Below are 22676 nucleotides of genomic sequence, written 5' to 3' on the forward strand. Positions count from 1 at the left end.
TTATTTGTGCCTTAAAGGGACAGTCCTACGATTATCGTTTTGTTTTACTTGTATGTTCTGTTATTGAGACAGGTCATGAAAGTATGATTGGTGGTGGTCCTACCCCCCAGGACCCTGTCATTGAGAAGTTCCAGTCAAATTCCTCTACTGAAAGAAAAAGGATAATTGGAAACCGTAGGAATCAACTAGGAATCCAGTGGTCATAAATACATAATTTTTTTTTTTTTACTTGGTGTAAATGTAACTGTTCTCCAGAATCCGACGTTGTTTTTGGTTTCTTCCTGACCCTCTCCATTCCTGAAATATGGCCCTCTCATCCCTGTATATTAATCTAGCTTTGTTATACAAGTGGGTGTGGTCTCCAACTCTTCTCTATGGGTGTGGCCCTGAGGACCATGCCCAATTGGATAAAAATACCAGATTTATATATACAAGGAAGAAGAATGGAGAATGCAGAAACAAAAGAAACACAACGCTGGATTTAGGAGAACAGCGGCATTTAGGTCAAAAAAGATATTTATGGCAAGTAATAGTCATATATATATATATTTATATAATATATGTATAGTAACATAGTTTTGAAGGCCGAAGGAAGACCTTATGGCCATCTAGTTCAGCCTATTTTTAGTGCAGCTGTTCTGCATTGTTGATCCTGGAGAAGGCAAAAAACCCACAGAGTAGAAGCCAATTTTCTCCATAGGGAAAAAAGTTCCTTCCCCAAAGCTGGGTCAACCATCTACCTATAATATTCTGTTATTCGTAACCTTCTATACTGTTACTCACAAGAAAAGCCTCCATTCCTTTCTTAAATTCATTCAGTGAGTTGGCCATCCCCACTTCCTCAGGAAGAGAATTCCAGAGCCTCACTGCTCTTACCGTGAAGAACCCTCTTCTATCCTGGTGCAGAAATTGTCTTTCCTCCAAACGAAGAGAATGCCCCCTTGTTCTTGTCACAGTCCTTGGTACAAACAGTTCATTGGAGAGATCTCTGTATTGCCCTCTGATATACTTGTACATATATATTAAGTCTCCCCTAAGCCTTCTCTTTTCTAGAGTAAACAGACCTAATTTTGATAACCTTTCTGGGTATTGTAGTGAACCAACTCCATTTATCATTTTAGTAGCCCACCTTTGAACCCTTTCAAGATCGGTAATGTCTTTCTTGAGCACCGGCGTCCAAAATTGCACACAATACTCCAAGTGTGGTCTGACGAGTGATTTGTACAAAGGGAGAATTATGTTTTCATCTCGTATCCCCAGACCTCTTCTAATGCATCCCATGACCCTATTTGCTTTGGTGGCAGCTGCCTGACACTGGGCACTCCAATTTATCTTCTTATTGACTAAGATGCCTAAGTCTCTTTCCATGTCTGATTTCCCCAGCAGTTTCCCATTTAGTAAGTAATTGTAGCATCTGTTTCTCCTTCCCATGTGCATAACCTTACACTTATCTGTGTTAAGCCTCATTTGCCATTTTTCAGCCCAATTCTCCAATTAACTAAAATCTGTCTGTAGTTGCAAAATGTCCTCCTTTGTGTTAACTACCTTACATAGTTTTGTATCACCTGCAAATACTGATATTTTACTGTGTAAGCCATCCACTAGATCATTAATAAATATATTAAATAGTAGGGGGCCCAATACAGACCCCTGTGGTCCCCCACTAGTAACCCAGGCCCAATCTGAGGATGCCCCATTAATAACCGCTCTTTGTTTTCTATCACTAAGCCAGCTACCTACCCATCTACACACATTTTCCCCTAGCCCAAGCTTTCTCATCTTACTTACCAATCTTTTATGTGGGACAGTGTCAAATGCTTTAGAGAAGTCGAGATAAATGACATCCAATGATTCTCCTTGTCCATTTGAGAGCTTACATCCTCATAGAAGCTGATCAGGTTAGTCTGACAGGAGTGATCCTTCATAAATCCATGTTGATATGGAGTTAAACATTTATTAACAGTGAGATATTCCATAATGGTATCCCTTAGAAACCCTTCAAAAATTTTACCCACAACCGATGTTAAGCTTACCGGCCTATAGTTTCCAGGTTCCCTTTTACACCCCTTTTTGAATATTGGTACCACATTTGCTTGCCACCAATCAAAAGGAACAGACCCTGTTTCTATAGAATCTTTAAATATAAGGAATACAGGCCTGTCTATCACATTACTTAACTCCCTTAATACCCGAGGGTGAATGCCATCAGGGCCTGGTGATTTGTCAATTTTAATCCTACTAAGGCGGTTCTGCACTTCTTCCTGGGTTAGGCAGGTAATACTTAATGGGGAGTTTACATTATCACTCTGCATTTCCCCTGGCAAATCCTTTTCCTGTGTGAACACTGTTGAGAAAAAAGTATTTAAAACATTTGCTTTTCCCACATCGCTCTCTATGATTTCACCCTCATTGTTCTTTAAAGGGCCGACACCATCAATTTTAATCATTTTACTGTTTATATAATTAAAGAATAGTTTGGAGTTTGTTTTACTTTCCTTAGCAATGAGTCTCTCAGTTTCCACTTTTGCTAAATGTATTTGTTTACACATTTTATTTTTTTCTCTATAACTTTTTAATGCTTCTTCATTGCCTTCTTGTTGTAGCTTCCTAAATGCCTTGTTCTTGTTATTTATTGCCCTTTTTACATCCTTATTTAGCCACATTGGTGTTCTCCTGTTCCTAGCCCTTTTATTTCTGTACGGTATGGCTAGCTCGCAGTGGGTGGGTAAAACTGATTTATATATTTCCCATTTATTTTCTGTGCTCCTATTTTTGAGGACATTGTCTCAATCAATTCGGCGAAGGTCCTCTCTAAGCTGATCAAACTTTGCTTTCCTGAAAGCACATATATATCATGATCAGATACTCACAGGGTACAGTCCTTAATATCATAAGCCTGGACAACCCCTTTAACCTATTTATTCCTCTGTACAATCAGTATGCAGTTAGCTCCTCAGCTCCCCCTGGTGGTGACTGCAGGGGATTTGGAGTTTTGTTTTAGACATTCAGAGCTTGAATTGCTATAAAGTTATGTTACCAAATCATTTAGCACAAAATATTTGACCCCTTTAGATAATTACAAAAAAAAAAAAAAATTGTGAAATAGCCACAATCATGAAGAAAAGCTACTGGATGGAGAAAGAGTATTTTTATGTTTTTAATTAAGTGATTTCTTTTTTTAATGTACAAACTAATCGGTGCGCCTATTCCACTAACAAACTATCAATAATAACATACGGTGGTCAGAAATGAAGTCATACTGATAAGCTAAAAACTTCCGGATAAAAAAGGCTAATAGATTAAAAAAAAAAAAAAATTATATTATTACAGTAACCTGACTGTAACAGAAGCGACACACGAGGATTCAGCTCTGCACGCTCAGGCGGCGTTCACATTCACCATCTGTACAAACTGCGACAATCGAGCCACACGGAAATGGCGACTGATGGTGACAAGTAACAGCGCCGCCGCCGTCCATATTATACCCAAGGTGAGAAAAGTAACATGACATTAATCCTGCAATCCAGGGGTCACTACCGTGCTGCGCCAAACTCCAGCAATGGTGTCGGGAGAAAGATACAGAAGGCTCATCCAATCGGTGACCCGACACGGATGGGCACATGTATGAGGAACAGACTCACCCCCGCTGGCGTATTCCATTATTAGGTACAACGTCTTCTCTGTTTCTATGACTTCAAAGAGTTTTACTGAAAGAATGAGAAAGGTGAATTAGTAGGCGGAAGATACATAGATAGATGATGGATAGATAATAGATAGATAAGACAGATATATGTATCTATCTCGTATCTATCTATTATCTATCTATTACATATCTATCATCTATCCATCTCGTATCTATCTTTCTTGTATATATCTATCTGAGATAGATAGATAGATAATAGATAAATACATAGATAGATATGAGATAATAGATAGATAGATATAGATGAGAGATAAGATAGATAGATAGATATAGATGATAGATAATAGATATAGATAATAACAGATACAGTCATATGTTAAAGTTTGGGCACCCCTATTAATGTTAACAATTTTGGTTTTTGCAACAGCTATTTCAGTTTCATATATCTAATAACTGATGGACTCAGTTATATTTCTGGATTCAAATGAGGTTTATTGTACTAACAGAAAATGTGCAATCTGCATTTAAACAAAATTTGACCGGTGCAAAAGTATGGGCACCCTTATCATTTTCTTGATTTGAACACTCCTAACTACTTTTTACTGACTTCCTGAAGCACTAAATTGGTTTTGTAACCTCATTGAGCTTTGAACTTCATAGCCAGGTGTATCCAATCATGAGAAAAGGTATTTAAGGTGGCCACTTGCAAGTAGTTCTCCTATTTGATTCTCCTATGAAGAGTGGCATCATGGGCTCCTCAAAACAACTCTCAAATGATCTGAAAACAAAGATTATTCAACATAGCTTTTCAGGGGAAGGATACAAAAAGTTGTCTCAGAGATTTAACCTGTCAGTTTCCACTGTGAGGAACATAGTAAGGAAATGGCAGAACACAGGTACAGTTCTTGTTAAGCCCAGAAGTGGCAGGCCAAGAAAAATATCAGAAAGGCAGAGAAGAAGAAGGGTGAGAACAGTCAAGGACAATCCACAGACCACCTCCAAAGACCTGCAGCATCATCTTGCTGCAGATGGTGTCACTGTGCATCGGTCAACAATACAGCGCACTTTGCACAAGGAGAAGCTGTATGGGAGAGTGATGCGAAAGAAGCCGTTTCTGCAAGCACGCCACAAACAGAGCCGCCTGAGGTCTGCAAAAGCACATTTGGACAAGCCAGTTACATTTTGGAAGAAGGTCCTGTAGACTGATGAAACAAAGATTGAGTTGTTTGGTCATACAAAAAGGCGTTATGCATGGAGGCTAAAAAACACAGCATTCCAAGAAAAACACTTGCTACCCACAGTAAAATTTAGTCGAGGTTCCATCATGCTTTGGGGCTGTGTGGCCAATGCCGGCACCGGGAATCTTGTTAAAGTTGAGGGTCGCATGGATTCAACTCAGTATCAGCAGATTCTTGACAATAATGTGCAAGAATCAGTGACGAAGTTGAAGTTACGCAGGGGATGGATATTTCAGCAAGACAATGATCCAAAACACTGCTCCAAATCTACTCAGGCATTCATGCAGAGGAACAATTACAATGTTCTGGAAGGGCCATCCCAGTCCCCAGACCTGAATATCATTGAACATCTGTGGGATGATTTGAAGCGGGCTGTCCATGCTCGGCGACCATCAAACTTAACTGAACTGGAATTGTTTTGTAAACAGAATGGTCACAAATACCTTCATCCAGGATCCAGGAACTCATTAATAGCTACAGGAAGCGACTAGAGGCTGTTATTTTTGCAAAAGGAGGATCTACGAAATATTAATGTCACTTTTATGTTGAGGTGCCCATACTTTTGCACCGGTCAAATTCTGTTTAAATGCAGATTGCACATTTTCTGTTAGTACAATAAACCTCATTTGAATCCAGAAATATAACTGAGCCCATCAGTTATTAGATATATGAAACTGAAATAGCTTTTACAAAAACCAAAATTGTTATAAAGAAAAAAGGTTAACATTAATAGGGGTGCCCAAACTTTAACATATGACTGTAGATAATAGATAAATATGAGATAATAGACAGAGAATAGATAGATAATACATAGATAGATAACAGAAAAATAGATAATAGATAGATGGATAGATAATAGATAGAAAGACAAATAGATAGATGATAGATAGATAGATAGATATGAGATGATAGATAATAGATAGATAGATAGATGATAGACAGATATATAGATATATAGCTAGATAGATAGATAGATGATACATTAATAGACAGGTATTTACATTAAATTAAAAACTACAAATTATAAAAAAATAAATGATAGAAATTAACCCTGAGATTACTCAGGCATCTTACCAATATTCGGGTGATTTAAGATCTTCATTATTCGGACTTCCCGAAATAACTGGGAAAACAGAAATAAGCAATATAGTTATTATACATACAGTATATTACTAGAGCACTAAGTCCTATGAATTACAGAGACGGTGTCCAGGGGGGGAAGCAGGTGTGGGGGTACGGATGTTCATACATACTCCTAGAAGGACGTGTGACTCCAGGGTTTGCTTGAACAAAATCATCAGAACAGAAACCCTATTTTTCGATCCATAACACCCTATCCCAAGTGGTGAGGGGGGCTATAATAGCAAAGCACGCTCCCAAAGTACATAAACACACAAGAGGAAAAAGAGCACAGAATGTCCCAAATAAAATCATATTATAACTTATTCAAAAAACACAGGGTTTGTTTGTAGTCTGCTACTATGGAGACACACAGGTCTGTAAAGGAGCTGTATACAACACATGGGAGAATTGCAAAGCTGCTCCATTTTCTACTGTACATGCATTGAAGAAATCAGATTGCTTCCAGGCATTTAAGATCCAAAATAGAGAAAACATGCAATTCAACCATTTTCTGTACACATCTCCTATGCAGAATTATGTGTCTCCTTGGTTATAGACTACAAACAAATCCTGTAATCTGACTCATTGGCCGCAGAGTTGACGTCTGTACAGTTGTTGCTGAACTATCAACTGTATGTCAGAAAAAGTGAAAGGGGCTCTGCACTACTTGGCCCCATTAAAATAAAAAAGCTTATATTCTTCTCCCGTGCCAGCGTCGTTCCAGCGATGCTGACACTCGCCTTCCCGGGGCTCAGCTGAGCTGATTGGGACCAGGGATCCTCTGTCCAAGTAGTGGAGGGAGTATTTTTGCAGGATCAGACCACGCAGGGCATGTTTGTAGTCTGCAACCAAACAGATAAAAATCTGTTTAAAGGGGTGATCCAAGAATGTTATAAGGCACCCTTCAAGTAATTCAAACAAGTTACGTGTGTAGTCTGAAGAAACACAGCTCCCGTGACCTGCGTCTCAATGACAGAGGAGCTGAATTGTAATCACACATGCCGGTGGGCTGCCACAGAAAGGCTCTGACAGGTGAAACCATAAATCTTGGCTGGCTGCCAAGTACAGAGGTGTGAGGCTGGAGAAAAATTCCTTTGTGCTCCTTCAGATGAGGAAATTTTGCTTTTTTTTATACTGTGACAGGCCTTATCCTCGGCTCACAGAGGTATGTGTGTGATTACGATACAGCTCCTCTGTCAGATGAGACACAGATCTCGGGAGCTGAGCTTCTTCACATTGTAACCCATGCTAACATGTAACTAGGACAGGCTGCCGTTTGAATGAAGTGACGGGGGCTATTTTATTACATTCTTGGAGAACCCTTTTAAGAATTGTATACACTAAATTGTAGTTTTGCAAAGTTGTTTCATTTTTTTATAGATGCATTGGAGGGATATATAATGTAGTTGGGGAGGGGGATCCTGTGTGTTGCATATACATTACAAAATTTAAAACGTTTCTCCGGAGAGCTCCTTTAGAGAGTTAAGAGATCCGATGATTAGCAGAAGAGATTATAGATTTTTGTGCTGTATTACGGATGCGTATGATATACATAAATGTGGGATTCACTCCATACATTTTCGTTTTTTATATACTCAGCTACATTTCTTAGTACAAGAGAGGCACTTATAGGTTTCCTCATGCGGAGACATCACAAGCGTGGGCTTCCAGTATTTACTCGCCACTCATTCTTCTTTTTTTTAACCAAAATCTTTTGAAATGGTATGAAGGAAGCAGTGTCCGCCAGGCAAGCGGTGATTTGCCGTGTGACTTGTGCATATATCTCCAAAAGGGCCACAGGCTAAATACACGCGGAATTAACACATTCAGCGCCAGTCATTAAAAGCAGAGGTCAATAGGTACAGTGTGTACAGACAACGCCTGTAACGCTAATACTAAAATAGTGACAGTTTATGGGCAGAAATCTGGCCCAATTGTGGTACAGTGTATGGGCAGGACTGTGGTACAGTGTATGGGCAGGACTGTGGTACAGTGTATGGGCAGGACTGTGGTACAGTGTATGGGCAGGACTGTGGTACAGTGTATGGGCAGGACTGTGGCACAGTGTATGGGCAGGACTGTGGCACAGTGTATGGGCAGGACTGTGGCACAGTGTATGGGCAGGACTGTGGTACAGTGTATGGGCAGGACTGTGGTACAGTGTATGGGCAGGACTGTGGTACAGTGTATGGGCAGAACTGTGGAACAGTGTATGGGCGGTACTGCGGTACAGTGTATGGGCAGGACTGCGGCACAGTGTATGGGCAGGACTGCGGTACAGTGTATGGGCAGGACTGTGGTACAGTGTATGGGCAGGACTGTGGCACAGTGTATGGGCAGGACTGTGGCACAGTGTATGGGCAGGACTGTGGCACAGTGTATGGGCAGGACTGTGGCACAGTGTATGGGCAGGACTGTGGCACAGTGTATGGGCAGGACTGTGGCACAGTGTAGGGGCAGGACTGTGGCACAGTGTATGGGCAGGACTGTGGCACAGTGTATGGGCAGGACTGTGGCATAGTGTATGGGCAGGACTGTGGCACAGTGTATGGGCAGAACTGTGGTACAGTGTATGGGCGGTACTGTGGTACAGTGTATGGGCAGGACTGTGGCACAGTGTATGGGCAGGACTGCGGTACAGTGTATGGGCAGTACTGTGGTACAGGTAATGGGCAGGACTGTGGCACAGTGTATGGGCAGGACTGTGGTACAGTGTATGGGCAGGACTGCAGTACAGCTTATGGGCAGGACTGTGGTACAGTGTATGGGCAGGACTGCAGTACAGCTTATGGGCAGGACTGTGGTACAGTGTATGGGCAGGACTGTGGTACAAGTAATGGGCAGGACTGCAGTACAGTGTATGGGCAGGACTTTGGCACAGCGTATGGGCAGGACTGCAGTACAGATTATGGGCAGGACTGTGCTACAGTGTATGAGAGGGACTGTGGTACAGGTAATGGGCAGGACTGTGGCACAGTGTATGGGCAGGACTGCGGTACAGGTTATGGGCAGGACTGTGGCACAGGGTATGGGCAGGACTTTGGCACAGTGTATGGGCAGGACTGTGGTACAGTGTATGGGCAGGACTGTGGTACAAGTTATGGGCAGGACTGCGGTACAGGTTATGGGCAGGACTGTGGCACAGTGTATGGGAAGCACTGTGGCACAGTGTATGGGCAGAACTGTGGCACAGTGTATGGGCAGGACTGTGGTACAGTGTATGGGCAGGACTGCGGTACAGGTTATGGGCAGGACTGCGGTACAGCTTATGGGCAGGACTGTGGCACAGTGATTGGGAAGGACTGTGGCACAGTGTATGGGCAGGACTGCGGTACAGCTTATGGGCAGGACTGCGGTACAGCTTATGGGCAGGACTGTGGTACAGCGTATGGGCTGGACTGTGGTATAGGTTATGGGCAGGACTGTGGCACAGTGTATGGGCAGGACTTTGGCACAGTGTATGGGCAGGACTGTGGTATAGTGTATGGGCAGGACTGTGGTACAAGTTATGGGCAGGACTGTGGCACAGTGTATGGGAAGCACTGTGTCACAGTGTATGGGCAGAACTGTGGCACAGTGTATGGGCAGGACTGTGGCACAGTGTATGGGCAGGACTGTGGCACAGTGTATGGGCAGGACAGTGGTACAGTGTATGGGCAGGACTGTGGCACAGTGTTTGGGAAGGACTGTAGTACAGCGTATGGGCAGGACTTTGGCACAGCGTATGGGCAGGACTGCAGTAAGGCTTATGGGCAGGACTGTGGTACAGTGTATGGGCAGGACTGCAGTACAGCTTATGGGCAGGACTGTGGTACAGTGTATGGGCAGGACTGTGGTACAGGTAATGGGGAGGACTGTGGAACAGTGCACAGTGTATGGGCAGGACTGCGGTACAGGTTATGGGCAGGACTGTGGTACAGTGTATGGGCAGGACTGTGGTACAGTGTATGGGCAGGACTGCGGTACAGTGTATGGGCAGGACTGCGGTACAGTGTATGGGCAGGACTTTGGCACAGTGTATGGGCAGGACTGTGGTACAGGTTATGGGCAGGACTGTGGTACAAGTTATGGGCAGGACTGTGGTACAAGTTATGGGCAGGACGTGGTACAAGTTATGGGCAGGACTGTGGTACAGGTTATGGGCAGGACTGTGGCACAGTGTATGGGAAGCACTGTGGCACAGTGTATGGGCAGAACTGTGGCACAGTGTATGGGCAGGACTGTGGTACAGTGTATGGGCAGGACTGTGGTACAGTGTATGGGCAGGACTGTGGCACAGTGTATGGGCAGGACTGTGGCACAGTGTATGGGCAGGACTGTGGCACAGTGTATGGGCAGGACTGTGGCACAGTGTATGGGCAGGACTGTGGCACAGTGTATGGGCAGGACTGTGGCACAGTGTATGGGCAGGACTGTGGCACAGTGTATGGGCAGGACTGTGGCACAGTGTATGGATAGGACTGTGGCACAGTGTATGGGCAGGACTGTGGTACAGTGTATGGGCAGGACTGTGGTACAGTGTATGGGCGGTACTGTGGTACAGTGTATGGGCAGGACTGTGGTACAGTGTATGGGCGGTACTGTGGTACAGTGTATGGGAAGCACTGTGGCACAGTGTATGGGCAGAACTGTGGCACAGTGTATGGTGAGGACTGTGGTACAGTGTATGGGCAGGACTGCGGTACAGCTTATGGGCAAGACTGTGGTACAGTGTATGGGCTGGACTGCGGTACAGGTTATGGGCAGGACTGTGGCACAGTGTATGGGCAGGACTTTGGCACAGTGTATGGGCAGGACTGTGGCATAGTGTATGGGCAGGACTGTGGTACAAGTTATGAGCAGGACTGCGGTACAGCTTATGGGCAAGACTGTGGTACAGTGTATGGGCTGGACTGCGGTACAGGTTATGGGCAGGACTGTGGCACAGTGTATGGGCAGGACTTTGGCACAGTGTATGGGCAGGACTGTGGCACAGTGTATGGGCAGGACTGTGGTACAGTGTATGGGCAGGACAGTGGTACAGTGTATGGGCAGGACTGTGGCACAGTGTTTGGGAAGGACTGTAGTACAGTAGTACAGTGTATGGGCAGGATTGCAGTAAAGCTTATGGGCAGGACTGTGGTACAGTGTATGGGCAGGACTGTGGTACAAGTAATGGGCAGGACTGTGGTACAGTGTATGGGCAGGACTGTGGTACAGGTAATGGGGAGGACTGTGGCACAGTGCACAGTGTATGGGCAGGACTGTGGCACAGTGTATGGGAACCACTGTGGCACAGTGTATGGGCAGAACTGTGGCACAGTGTATGGGCAGGAATGAGGTACAGTGTATGGGCAGGACAGCGGTATAGGTTATGGGCAGGACTGTGGCACAGTGTTTGGGAAGGACTGTGGCACAGTGTATGGGCAGGACTGCGGTACAGCTTATGGGCAGGACTGTGGTACAGGTTATGGGCAGGACTGTGGTACAGGTAATGGGCAGGACTGTGGCACAGTGTATGGGAAGCACTGTGGCACAGGTAATGGGCAGGACAGCGGTACAGGTTATGGGCAGGACAGCGGTACAGGTTATGGGCAGGACTGTGGTACAGTGTTTGGGAAGGACTGTGGTACAGGTTATGGGCAGGACTGTGGCACAGTGTATGGGCAGGACTGTGGCACAGTGTATGGGCAGAACTGTGGCACAGTGTATGGGCAGGACTGTGGTACAGTGTATGGGCAGGACTGTGGTACAGTGTATGGGCAGGACTGTGGAACAGTGTATGGGCAGGACTGTGGCACAGTGTATGGGCAGGACTGTGGCACAGTGTATGGGCAGGACTGTGGCACAGTGTATGGGCAGGACTGTGGCACAGTGTATGGGCAGGACTGTGGCACAGTGTATGGGCAGGACTGTGGCACAGTGTATGGGCAGGACTGTGGCACAGTGTATGGGCAGGACTGTGGCACAGTGTATGGACAGGACTGTGGCACAGTGTATGGGAAGCACTGTGGTACAGTGTATGGGCAGGACTGTGGTACAGTGTATGGGCAGGACTGCGGTACAGTGTATGGGCAGGACTGTGGTACAGGTAATGGGCAGGACTGTGGCACAGTGTATGGGCAGGACTGTGGTACAGTCTATGGGCAGGACTGCGGTACAGCTTATGGGCAGGACTGTGGTACAGTGTATGGGCAGGACTGCAGTACAGCTTATGGGCAGAACTGTGGTACAGTGTATGGGCAGGACTGTGGTACAAGTAATATGCAGGACTGCGGTACAGTGTATAGGCAGGACTTTGGCACAGTGTATGGGCAGGACTGCGGTACAGGTTATGGGCAGGACTGTGGCACAGTGTATGGGCAGGACTTTGGCACAGTGTATGGGCAGGACTGTGGTACAGTGTATGGGCAGGACTGTGGTACAAGTTATGGGCAGGACTGCGGTACAGGTTATGGGCAGGACTGTGGCACAATGTATGGGAAGCACTGTGGCACAGTGTATGGGCAGAACTGTGGCACAGTGTATGGTGAGGACTGTGGTACAGTGTATGGGCAGGACTGCGGTACAGGTTATGGGCAGGACTGTGGTACAGTGATTGGGAAGGACTGTGGCACAGTGTATGGGCAGAACTGTGGCACAGTGTATGGGCAGGACTGCGGTACAGCTTATGGGCAGGACTGTGGTACAGTGTATGGGCTGGACTGCGGTACAGGTTATGGGCAGGACTGTGGCAGTGTATGGGCAGGACTTTGGCACAGTGTATGGGCAGGACTGTGGCATAGTGTATGGGCAGGACTGTGGTACAAGTTATGGGCAGGACTGCGGTACAGGTTATGGGCAGGACTTTGGCACAGTGTATGGGCAGGACTGCAGTAAAGCTTATGGGCAGGACTGTGGTACAGTGTATGGGCAGGACTGTGGTACAAGTTATGGGCAGGACTGTGGCACAGTGTATGGGCAGAACTGTGGCACAGTGTATGGGCAGGACTGTGGCACAGTGTATGGGCAGGACTGTGGCACAGTGTATGGGCAGGACTGTGGTACAGTGTATGGGCAGGACAGTGGTACAGTGTATGGGCAGGACTGTGGCACAGTGTTTGGGAAGGACTGTAGTACAGTGTATGGGCAGGACTGCAGTAAAGCTTATGGGCAGGACTGTGGTACAGTGTATGGGCAGGACTGTGGTACAAGTAATGGGCAGGACTGTGGTACAGTGTATGGGCAGGACTGTGGTACAGGTAATGGGGAGGACTGTGGCACAGTGCACAGTGTATGGGCAGGACTGCGGTACAGTTTATGGGCAGGCCTGCGGTACAGGTTATGGGCAGGACTTTGGCACAGTGTATGGGCAGGACTGTGGTACAAGTTATGGGCAGGACTGTGGTACAAGTTATGGGCAGGACTGTGGTACAAGTTATGGGCAGGACTGTGGTACAAGTTATGGGCAGGACTGTGGTACAGGTTATGGGCAGGACTGTGGCACAGTGTATGGGAAGCACTGTGGCACAGTGTATGGGCAGAACTGTGGCACAGTGTATGGGCATGACTGTGGTACAGTGTATGGGCAGAACTGCGGTACAGGTTATGGGCAGGACTGTGGAACAGTGTATGGGAAGGACTGTGGTACAGGTTATGGCAGGACTGTGGCACAGTGTATGGGAAGCACTGTGGCACAGTGTATGGGCAGAACTGTGGCACAGTGTATGGGCAGGAATGTGGTACAGTGTATGGGCAGGACAGCGGTATAGGTTATGGGCAGGACTGTGGCACAGTGTTTGGGAAGGACTGTGGCACAGTGTATGGGCAGGACTGCGGTACAGCTTATGGGCAGGACTGTGGTACAGGTTATGGGCAGGACTGTGGTACAGGTAATGGGCAGGACTGTGGCACAGTGTATGGGCAGGACTGTGGTACAGGTTATGGGCAGGACTGTGGTACAGGTAATGGGCAGGACTGTGGCACAGTGTATGGGCAGGACTGTGGTACAGTGTATGGGCAGGACAGCGGTACTGGTTATGGGCAGGACTGTGGCACAGTGTATGGGAAGCACTGTGGCACAGTGTATGGGCAGGACTGTGGTACAGTGTATGGGCAGGACTGTGGTACAGTGTATGGGCAGGACAGCGGTACAGGTTATGGGCAGGACAGCGGTACAGGTTATGGGCAGGACTGTGGTACAGTGTTTGGGAAGGACTGCAGTACAGGTAATGGGCAGGACTGTGGTACAGTGTATGGGCAGGACTGCGGTACAGGTTATGGGCAGGACTGTGGAACAGTGTATGGGAAGGACTGTGGTACAGGTTATGGCAGGACTGTGGCACAGTGTATGGGAAGCACTGTGGCACAGTGTATGGGCAGAACTGTGGCACAGTGTATGGGCGGGAATGTGGTACAGTGTATGGGCAGGACAGCGGTATAGGTTATGGGCAGGACTGTGGCACAGTGTTTGGGAAGGACTGCGGTACAGCTTATGGGCAGGACTGTGGTACAGGTTATGGGCAGGACTGTGGTACAGGTAATGGGCAGGACTGTGGCACAGTGTATGGGCAGGACTGTGGTACAGGTTATGGGCAGGACTGTGGTACAGGTAATGGGCAGGACTGTGGCACAGTGTATGGGCAGGACTGTGGTACAGTGTATGGGCAGGACAGCGGTACAGGTTATGGGCAGGACTGTGGCACAGTGTATGGGAAGCACTGTGGCACAGTGTATGGGCAGGACTGTGGTACAGTGTATGGGCAGGACTGTGGTACAGTGTATGGGCAGGACAGCGGTACAGGTTATGGGCAGGACAGCGGTACAGGTTATGGGCAGGACTGTGGTACAGTGTTTGGGAAGGACTGCAGTACAGGTAATGGGCAGGACTGTGGTACAGTGTATGGGCAGGACTGCGGTACAGGTAATGGGCAGGACTGCGGTACAGGTAATGGGCAGGACTGTGGTACAGGTAATGGGCAGGACTGTGGTACAGTGTATGGGCAGGACTGCGGTACAGGTTATGGGCAGGACTGTGGCACAGTGTATGGGCAGGACTGTGGCACAGTGTATGGGCAGGACTGTGGCACAGTGTATGGGCAGGACTGCGGCACAGGTTATGGGCAGGACTGTGGCAGTATTATGCCCCCTTACCTGGCTTATGTATATGGTCACCATACGTGGCTCTCAGGAGCTGAGCCCACTCCATGTGATGGTTGCTTGTTGCAGGACCTGCCACTCGCCTGCCACTGCCGGTATAACGAATGACTCCAAGCCCAGCACATCATCCCCTTAAATGCTGCAGGCAATAGTGTCCACAGCAACTAAACGGTTATGGTTCTTGAGTTTTAGACCTTTTGACTATATAGTGAAAACTAAATCTAAAAAAAAAAAAAAAAAAAAAAAATCTACAAAAAATGTATTATTATTTTCCAAAAATATTGTATACTGAATATAATGGAGTCATTAAAATTTTAAAAACATAAGGCCATACTGTTATAACAAAACAAAGGAGGGAAGGGATGAAAAAAAAAACAAACAAACCAAAGAATGAAAACTGGCAGCAGTGCCAAGGAGTTAAACACGTCATCTAATTAAGGTGGCACAGATAGCGGGTTTGGGCAGGGTGACATTTCTTTGTTTCTTATTAGCCGGGGTCCCCGCTGTCTAATTACTACATTCCCGGCTCTGACCCAATAAAGAAATGTGCACGGCGTGTCAAGTGTCACCCCGTGTTATGGCAAGACTCCGCGGTGTACGGGGCACAGCTGTTACAAGCGGAGCAGGCACCTAGGAAAAGGCAGGGTGACCGGATCCGTCGTGAATCGAGAGATCTCAGAAACAGAGCTGAAAAAGACAATTCTTCATCTTGGAGCTGGAAAACCTAAAATTATCAGGTGCGCTATGTAAGGAGCGCAGTAATCCATGGCTCCCCGAGCAGCTGAGGGCTTCACGCCGCCTCACACACACCGGAGGCTCCGCATTGTTCTATAAAAAGCCATTACACCTACATAGGATCCATTTTAAGAAACTCACATGTGATCCTACGCTATGTATGAGGGCCGGGGCCTTTTATGTCACCATCTGCAGCGTCCCCGCGGCTTAGGAACCCAACAGTCCCCTGAGAAAATCACTGACTGATATATGTGTGTTTATTACTAGCATTATCCCTGCCGTGGTGGCATTTAACCCAGCGGTGCCAAAAACACCAGAACCTGCACGCGGCAGGCTGACAAATGGTAGATAAAAGCAGAAATACTGAGCGGCAATCTGCCTGCGCTGGAGGGAACGGTAGTTCAGAGATTAGCTTTACAGCAGCCGCACTGACCATGGACGTCTATGGAAGAGTGAGGTGGTCATGTGACCTGTGCAGAGGTCATTGTGCAGGGAGAGGGAGAAAGTGAGCTGCCACCAATTGTGAATGGAGGATGCTGCAGTATATGGAGGTGTTATCAGTCATTGTACAAGAGGAGGAAGTGAGCTGTGACATCGCCAATTGTGAGTGGTAGATCCTGTGTTATCTACTGTATATAGAGGTGTTATTAGTCATTGCACAGGAGGATTAGGTGAGCTGTAACATCATCTATTGTGAATGGTGGATCCTGTATTATCTACTGTATACAGAGGTGTTATCAGTCATTGTACAGGAGGAGGAGGAGGTGAGCTGTGACGTCACCAATTGTGAATGATGGATCCTGTGTTATCTGCTGTATTTAAAGGTGTTAGCAGTCATTGTACAGGAGGAGGAGGTGAGCTGTGACATTACCTACTGTGAATGGTGGATCCTGTGTTAAATACTGTATATAGAGGTGTTATTAGTCATTGCTCAGGAGGAGGAGGTGAGCTGTGACATGACCTATTATGGATCCTGTGTTATCTACAGTATATAACATTGAGAGATAGAATATCAAAAATAGAATCCAGAAAATCACTTTGTATAAATTATATAAATTTATTTGCATTTTGCAATGAGAAATAAGTATTTGATCCCCTACCAACCATTAAGAGTTCTGGCTACTACAGACCAGTTAGACGCTCCTAATCAACTCGTTACCTGCATTAAAGACCGCTGTCTTACTTAGTCACCTTTATAAAAGACTCCTGTCCACAGACTCAATTAATCAGTCAGACTCTAACCTCTACAACATGGGCAAGACCAAAGAGCTTTCTAAAGATGTCAGGGACAAGATCATAGACCTGCACAAAGCTGGAATGGGCTACAAAACCATAAGTAAGACGCTGGGTGAGAAAGAGACAACTGTTGGGGTAATAGTAAGAAAATGGAAGAAATACAAAATGACTGTCAATCGACATCGATCTGGGGCACCACGCAAAATCTCACCTCATGGGGTATCCTTGATCATGAGGAAGGTGAGAGATCAGCCTAAAACTACACGAGGAGAACTTGTTAATGATCACAAGGCAGCTGGGACCACAGTCACCAAGAAAACCATTGGTAAAACATTACATCGTAAAGGTTTAAAATCCTGCAGTGCCCGCAAGGTCCCCCTGCTCAAGAAGGGATATGTGCAGGCCCGTCTGAAGTTTGCCAATGAACACCTAGATGATTCTGTGAGTGATTGGGAGAATGTGCTGTGGTCAGATGAGACAAAAATTGAGGTCTTTGGCATTAACGCAACTCGCAGTGTTTTGAGGAAGAGAAATGTTGTCTATGACCTAAAGAACACTGTCCCCACTGTCAAGCATGGAGGTGGAAACATTATGTTTTGGGGGTGTTTCTCTGCTAAGGGCACAGGACTACTATACCACATCAGTGGGAGAATGGATGGAGCTACGTACCGTAAAATCCTGAGTAACAACCTCCTTCCCTCGGTCAGGACATTAAAAATGGGCCGTGGCTGGGTCTTCCAGCAAGACAATGAGCAAAAACATACAGCCAGGCAGCAAAGAAGTGGCTCAAAAAGAAGCACATTAAGGTCATGGAGTGGCCTAGCCAGCCTCCAGACCTTAAAGGGAATCTGTCACCACTTTTTTCGCATATCAAGTAATAATATGATTGGATTCAGCAACTATGCATTATACCAGTACTTTTTATACCCCTTGACTCGCCACCTTTGATCAACAAATACCGTATATACTTGCGTATAAGCCGAGATTTTCAGCCCTTTTTTGGGCTGAAAGTCCCCCTCTCTGCTTATGCGCGAGTCATATACCGGGGATTGGCGGGGGAGGGGGAGCAGGGGTGTCAGGTCACACTTACCCCCCCCCCCCGGCACGGTCTCTGCAGCCCCCTGCTTCTCCCGGTCTCAGGCTCCTTCCTTCAGCGGTCACATGGTACCAATCACTAAAGTCATGAATATGCGCATATTTATGACTTTAACGAGCGGTACCACGTGACCACTGAAGGAAGGAGCCTGAGACCGGGAGAAGCAGGGGGGCTGCAGAGACCACGCCAGGAGGGGGGCAAGTATAAGATATATCCACCTGTCCCCGCTCCATCGCTGCGCGCTGCTCTGTCCTCTTCTCCGCATCCTCCGTCTGTGATGTTCAGGTCAGAGGACGCGGTGACGTAGTTAGTGCGCACCGCGCCCTCTGCCTGAACGTCACTGACAGAGGGACCTGGCAGGCAGAGCGACGCGCAGCCATGGAGCGGGGATCGGTAAATATCGCCAGTGCCAGGGTCCTGAGCCAGCGGAGACATCGGAACCTGTCACCGCCTGCTCAGGACACCGGCATCGGGCCCCCCAGAGACGAGAGGTGAGTATGTCATTTTTTTTTTATTTGCAGAGGCAGCAGCAGGAATATATGGGGGCATAATTATGGAACAGCATATGGGGGCATAAACTATGGAGCAGCATATGGGGGCATAATTATAGAGAAGCATATGGGGGCATAAACTATGGAGCAGCATATGGGGGAATAATTATGGAGCAGCGTATGTGGGCATAAACTATGGAGCAGCATATGGGGGCATAATTATGGAGCAGCATATGGGGGCATAATTATGGAGCAGCATATGGGGGCATAATCTTGGAGCACCATATGGGGCATAACCTATGGAGCATTTTATGGGGGAATAATCTATGGAAAAACTTATGGGGCCATAACTTTTATGGGGCAGCATACGGGGCATATTATTCTATGGAGCATCTTATGGGGCCATTATTAACCTTTGTGCAACATTATATGCGGCAGATTTTGTGTGGAGCTTCTTGGACTGTATGGATCATTATATGGAGCTCCTGATTCAATATGGATATTCAAAAACATTTAACCTACTGATGCCTGAATTTTACTTTTACTTTTACTTCTATTTTTATTTTTGAAATTTACTAGTAGCTGCTGCATTTTCCACCCTAGGCTTATATGCGAGTCAATAAGCTTTCCCAGTTTTTTGTGGCAAATTTAGGGGGGTCGGCTTATATACAGGTCGGTTTATACACGAGTATATATGGTACCTTTTATATTCCGCCCTTGGTGTATGTAAATCTCCTTGGTCCGATCCAATGGGCGGGGCTTATTGTTCCTCTCCCCCCCATCCTGGTTTGCTCTGCGCATTTATTTAGTGTAATTCCTGCATTCACGTAGATTTAGAGCGCGTGAGCATTCAAATGTCCTCCAGAGCGTGCGCAGTATGCGCTGCCCAACTGTGGACAAAGCACTAAATTATTATTGCGCATGTGCTGGCATACACCATTATGTTCTATGGCCTGGAACTATTGCGACTGTGGGATGGAGGATAATCATGGGTATATGGACACGGGACTATGGGATGAAGGATATGTATGATGGGTATATGTACAAGAATATAACTACTATACTACTGCCCCCTATATACAATAATATAACTTCTATAATACTGCCCCTATGTACAAGAATATAACTACTATAATACTGCCCCTATGTACAAGAATATAACTACTATAATACTGCCCCTATATACAAGAATATAACTACTATAATACTGCCCCTATGTACAAGAATATAACTACTATAATACTGCCCCTATGTAAAAGAATATAACTACTATAATACTGCCCCTATGTGCAAGAATATAACTACTATAATACTGCCCCTATGTACAGGAATATGACTACTATAATACTGCTCCTATGTACAGGAATATAACTACTATAATACTGCCCCTATATACAAGAATATAACTACTATAATACTGCTCCTATGTACAGGAATATGACTACTATAATACTGCTCCTATGTACAAGAATAAAACTACTAAAATACTGCCTCTATGTACAAGAATATAACTACTATAATACTGCTCCTATGCACAAGAATATAACTACTATAATACTGCTCCCTATGTACAAGAATATAGCTACTATAATACTGTTCCTATGTACAAGAATATAACTACTATAATACTGCTCCTATGTACAAGAATATAACTACTATAATACTGCTCCTATGCACAAGAATATAACTACTATAATACTGCTCCTATGTACAAGAATATAACTACTATAACACTGCCCCCTATGTACAAGAATATAACTACTATATTACTGCTCTTATGTACAAGAATATAACTACTATAATACTGCCCCCTATGTACAAGAATATAACTACTATAATACTGCTCCTATGTACAAGAATATAACTACTATAACACTGCCCCCTATGTACAAGAATATAACTACTATAATACTGCTCTTATGTACAAGAATATAACTACTATAATACTGCCCCCTATGTACAAGAATATAACTACTATAATACTGCTCCTATGTACAAGAATATAACTACTATAACACTGCCCCCTATGTACAAGAATATAACTACTATAATACTGCCCTCTATGTACAAGAATATAACTACTATAATACTGCCCCCCTATGTACAAGTATATAACTACTATAATACTGCCCCTATGTACAAGAATGTAACTACTATAATACTGCTCCTATGTACATGAATATAACTACTATAATACTGCCCCTATGTACAAGAATATAACTACTATAATACTGCCCTTATGTACAAGAATATAACTACTATAATACTGCCCCTATGTACAAGAATATAACTACTATAATACTGCCCCCTATGTACAAGAATATAACTACTATAATACTGCCCCTATGTACAAGAATATAACTACTATAATACTGCCCTCTATGTACAATATAACTACTATAATACTTACTGCCCCCCTATGTACAAGTATATTACTACTATAATACTTCTCTTATGTACAAGAATATAACTACTATAATACTGCCCCCCTATGTACAAGAATATAACTACTATAATACTGCTCTTATGTACAAGAATATAACTACTATCATACTGCCCCCTATGTACAAGAATATAACTACTATAATACTGCCCCATGTACAGGAATATAACTACTATAATACTTCCCCTATGTACAAGAATATAACTACTATAATACTGCCCCATGTACAGGAATATAACTACTATAATACTGCCCCCTATGTACAAGAATATAACTACTATAATACTGCTCCCTATGTACAAGAATATAACTACTATAATACTGCCCTCTATGTACAAGAATATAACTACTATAATACTGCCCCCCATGTACAAGTATATAACTACTATAATACTGCCCCTATGTACAAGAATATAACTACTATAATACTGCTCCTATGTACATGAATATAACTACTATAATACTGCCCCTATGTACAAGAATATAACTACTATAATACTGCCCCTATGTACAAGAATATAACTACTATAATACTGCCCCTATGTACAAGAATATAACTACTATAATACTGCCCCCTATGTACAAGAATATAACTACTATAATACTGCCCCTATGTACAAGAATATAACTACTATAATACTGCCCTCTATGTACAATATAACTACTATAATACTGCCCCCCTATGTACAAGTATATAACTACTATAATACTTCCCTTATGTACAAGAATATAACTACTATAATACTGCCCCCCATGTACAAGTATATAACTACTATAATACTGCTCTTATGTACAAGAATATAACTACTATAATACTGCCCCCTATGTACAAGAATACAACTACTATAATACTGCCCCCCTATGTACAAGTATATAACTACTGTAATACTGCTCTTATGCACAAGAATATAACTACTAATACTGCCCCTATGTACAAGAATATAACTACTATACTACTGCCCCTATGTACAAGAATATAACTACTATAATACTGCTCCTATGTACAAGAATATAACTACTATACTACTGCCCCTATGTACAAGAATATAACTACTATAATACTGCCCCTATGTACAAGAATATAACTACTATACTACTGCCCCTATGTACAAGAATATAACTACTATAATACTGCCCCCTATGTACAAGAATATAGCTACTATAATACTGCCCCTAGATAAAAGAATATAACTACTATAATACTGCCTTTACGTACAATAATAAATCTACTACAGTACTATCTATCCAGTGTCCACAACTTCACAACTAGGCAGAAATTCTGAGCTGAAGGTTTCTCCTCGTTCTTCTAGGCCGGACAACCTTGACTATCTGCAATGTCCGGACAATAGCTCCCCTGAGCACATTTACAACCACTCCACATCGCTCAATATTGCTGCTTTGCTAATGGAAGCAGAAGACGCCATGAATAATTTAGCAAGAGACAGAATGTTTCCTTAATTTTATTAGCAATGCTTCTCCTAAAGTCCACTATCCTCGGAAGATAAAACCCGGGATCTTGGATGCAGAACTGGTCAAACCCAGAAAGACACCATTG

The 22676-nt window shown here is 44.7% G+C and overlaps 1 protein-coding gene across 1 annotated transcript in view; it reads right to left on the minus strand.

The window, feature by feature from the left end:
- Positions 1-22676, minus strand: part of MARK1 (microtubule affinity regulating kinase 1) — a 149683-nt gene that overhangs the window by 54428 nt on the left and 72579 nt on the right. Inside the window, exons 4-5 of the mRNA XM_073556791.1 lie at positions 5956-6004; positions 3642-3707 (exon numbers count right to left, since the gene is read on the minus strand). Coding sequence (XP_073412892.1) covers positions 3642-3707; positions 5956-6004 — 115 coding nt within the window. The remainder of the gene's footprint in view (positions 1-3641; positions 3708-5955; positions 6005-22676) is intronic.

The sequence above is a fragment of the Dendrobates tinctorius genome, unplaced genomic scaffold (genome assembly GCF_039654945.1).
Source record: "Dendrobates tinctorius isolate UK_male_01 unplaced genomic scaffold, ASM3965494v1 ptg000239l, whole genome shotgun sequence".
Lineage (NCBI taxonomy): Eukaryota > Metazoa > Chordata > Amphibia > Anura > Dendrobatidae > Dendrobates > Dendrobates tinctorius.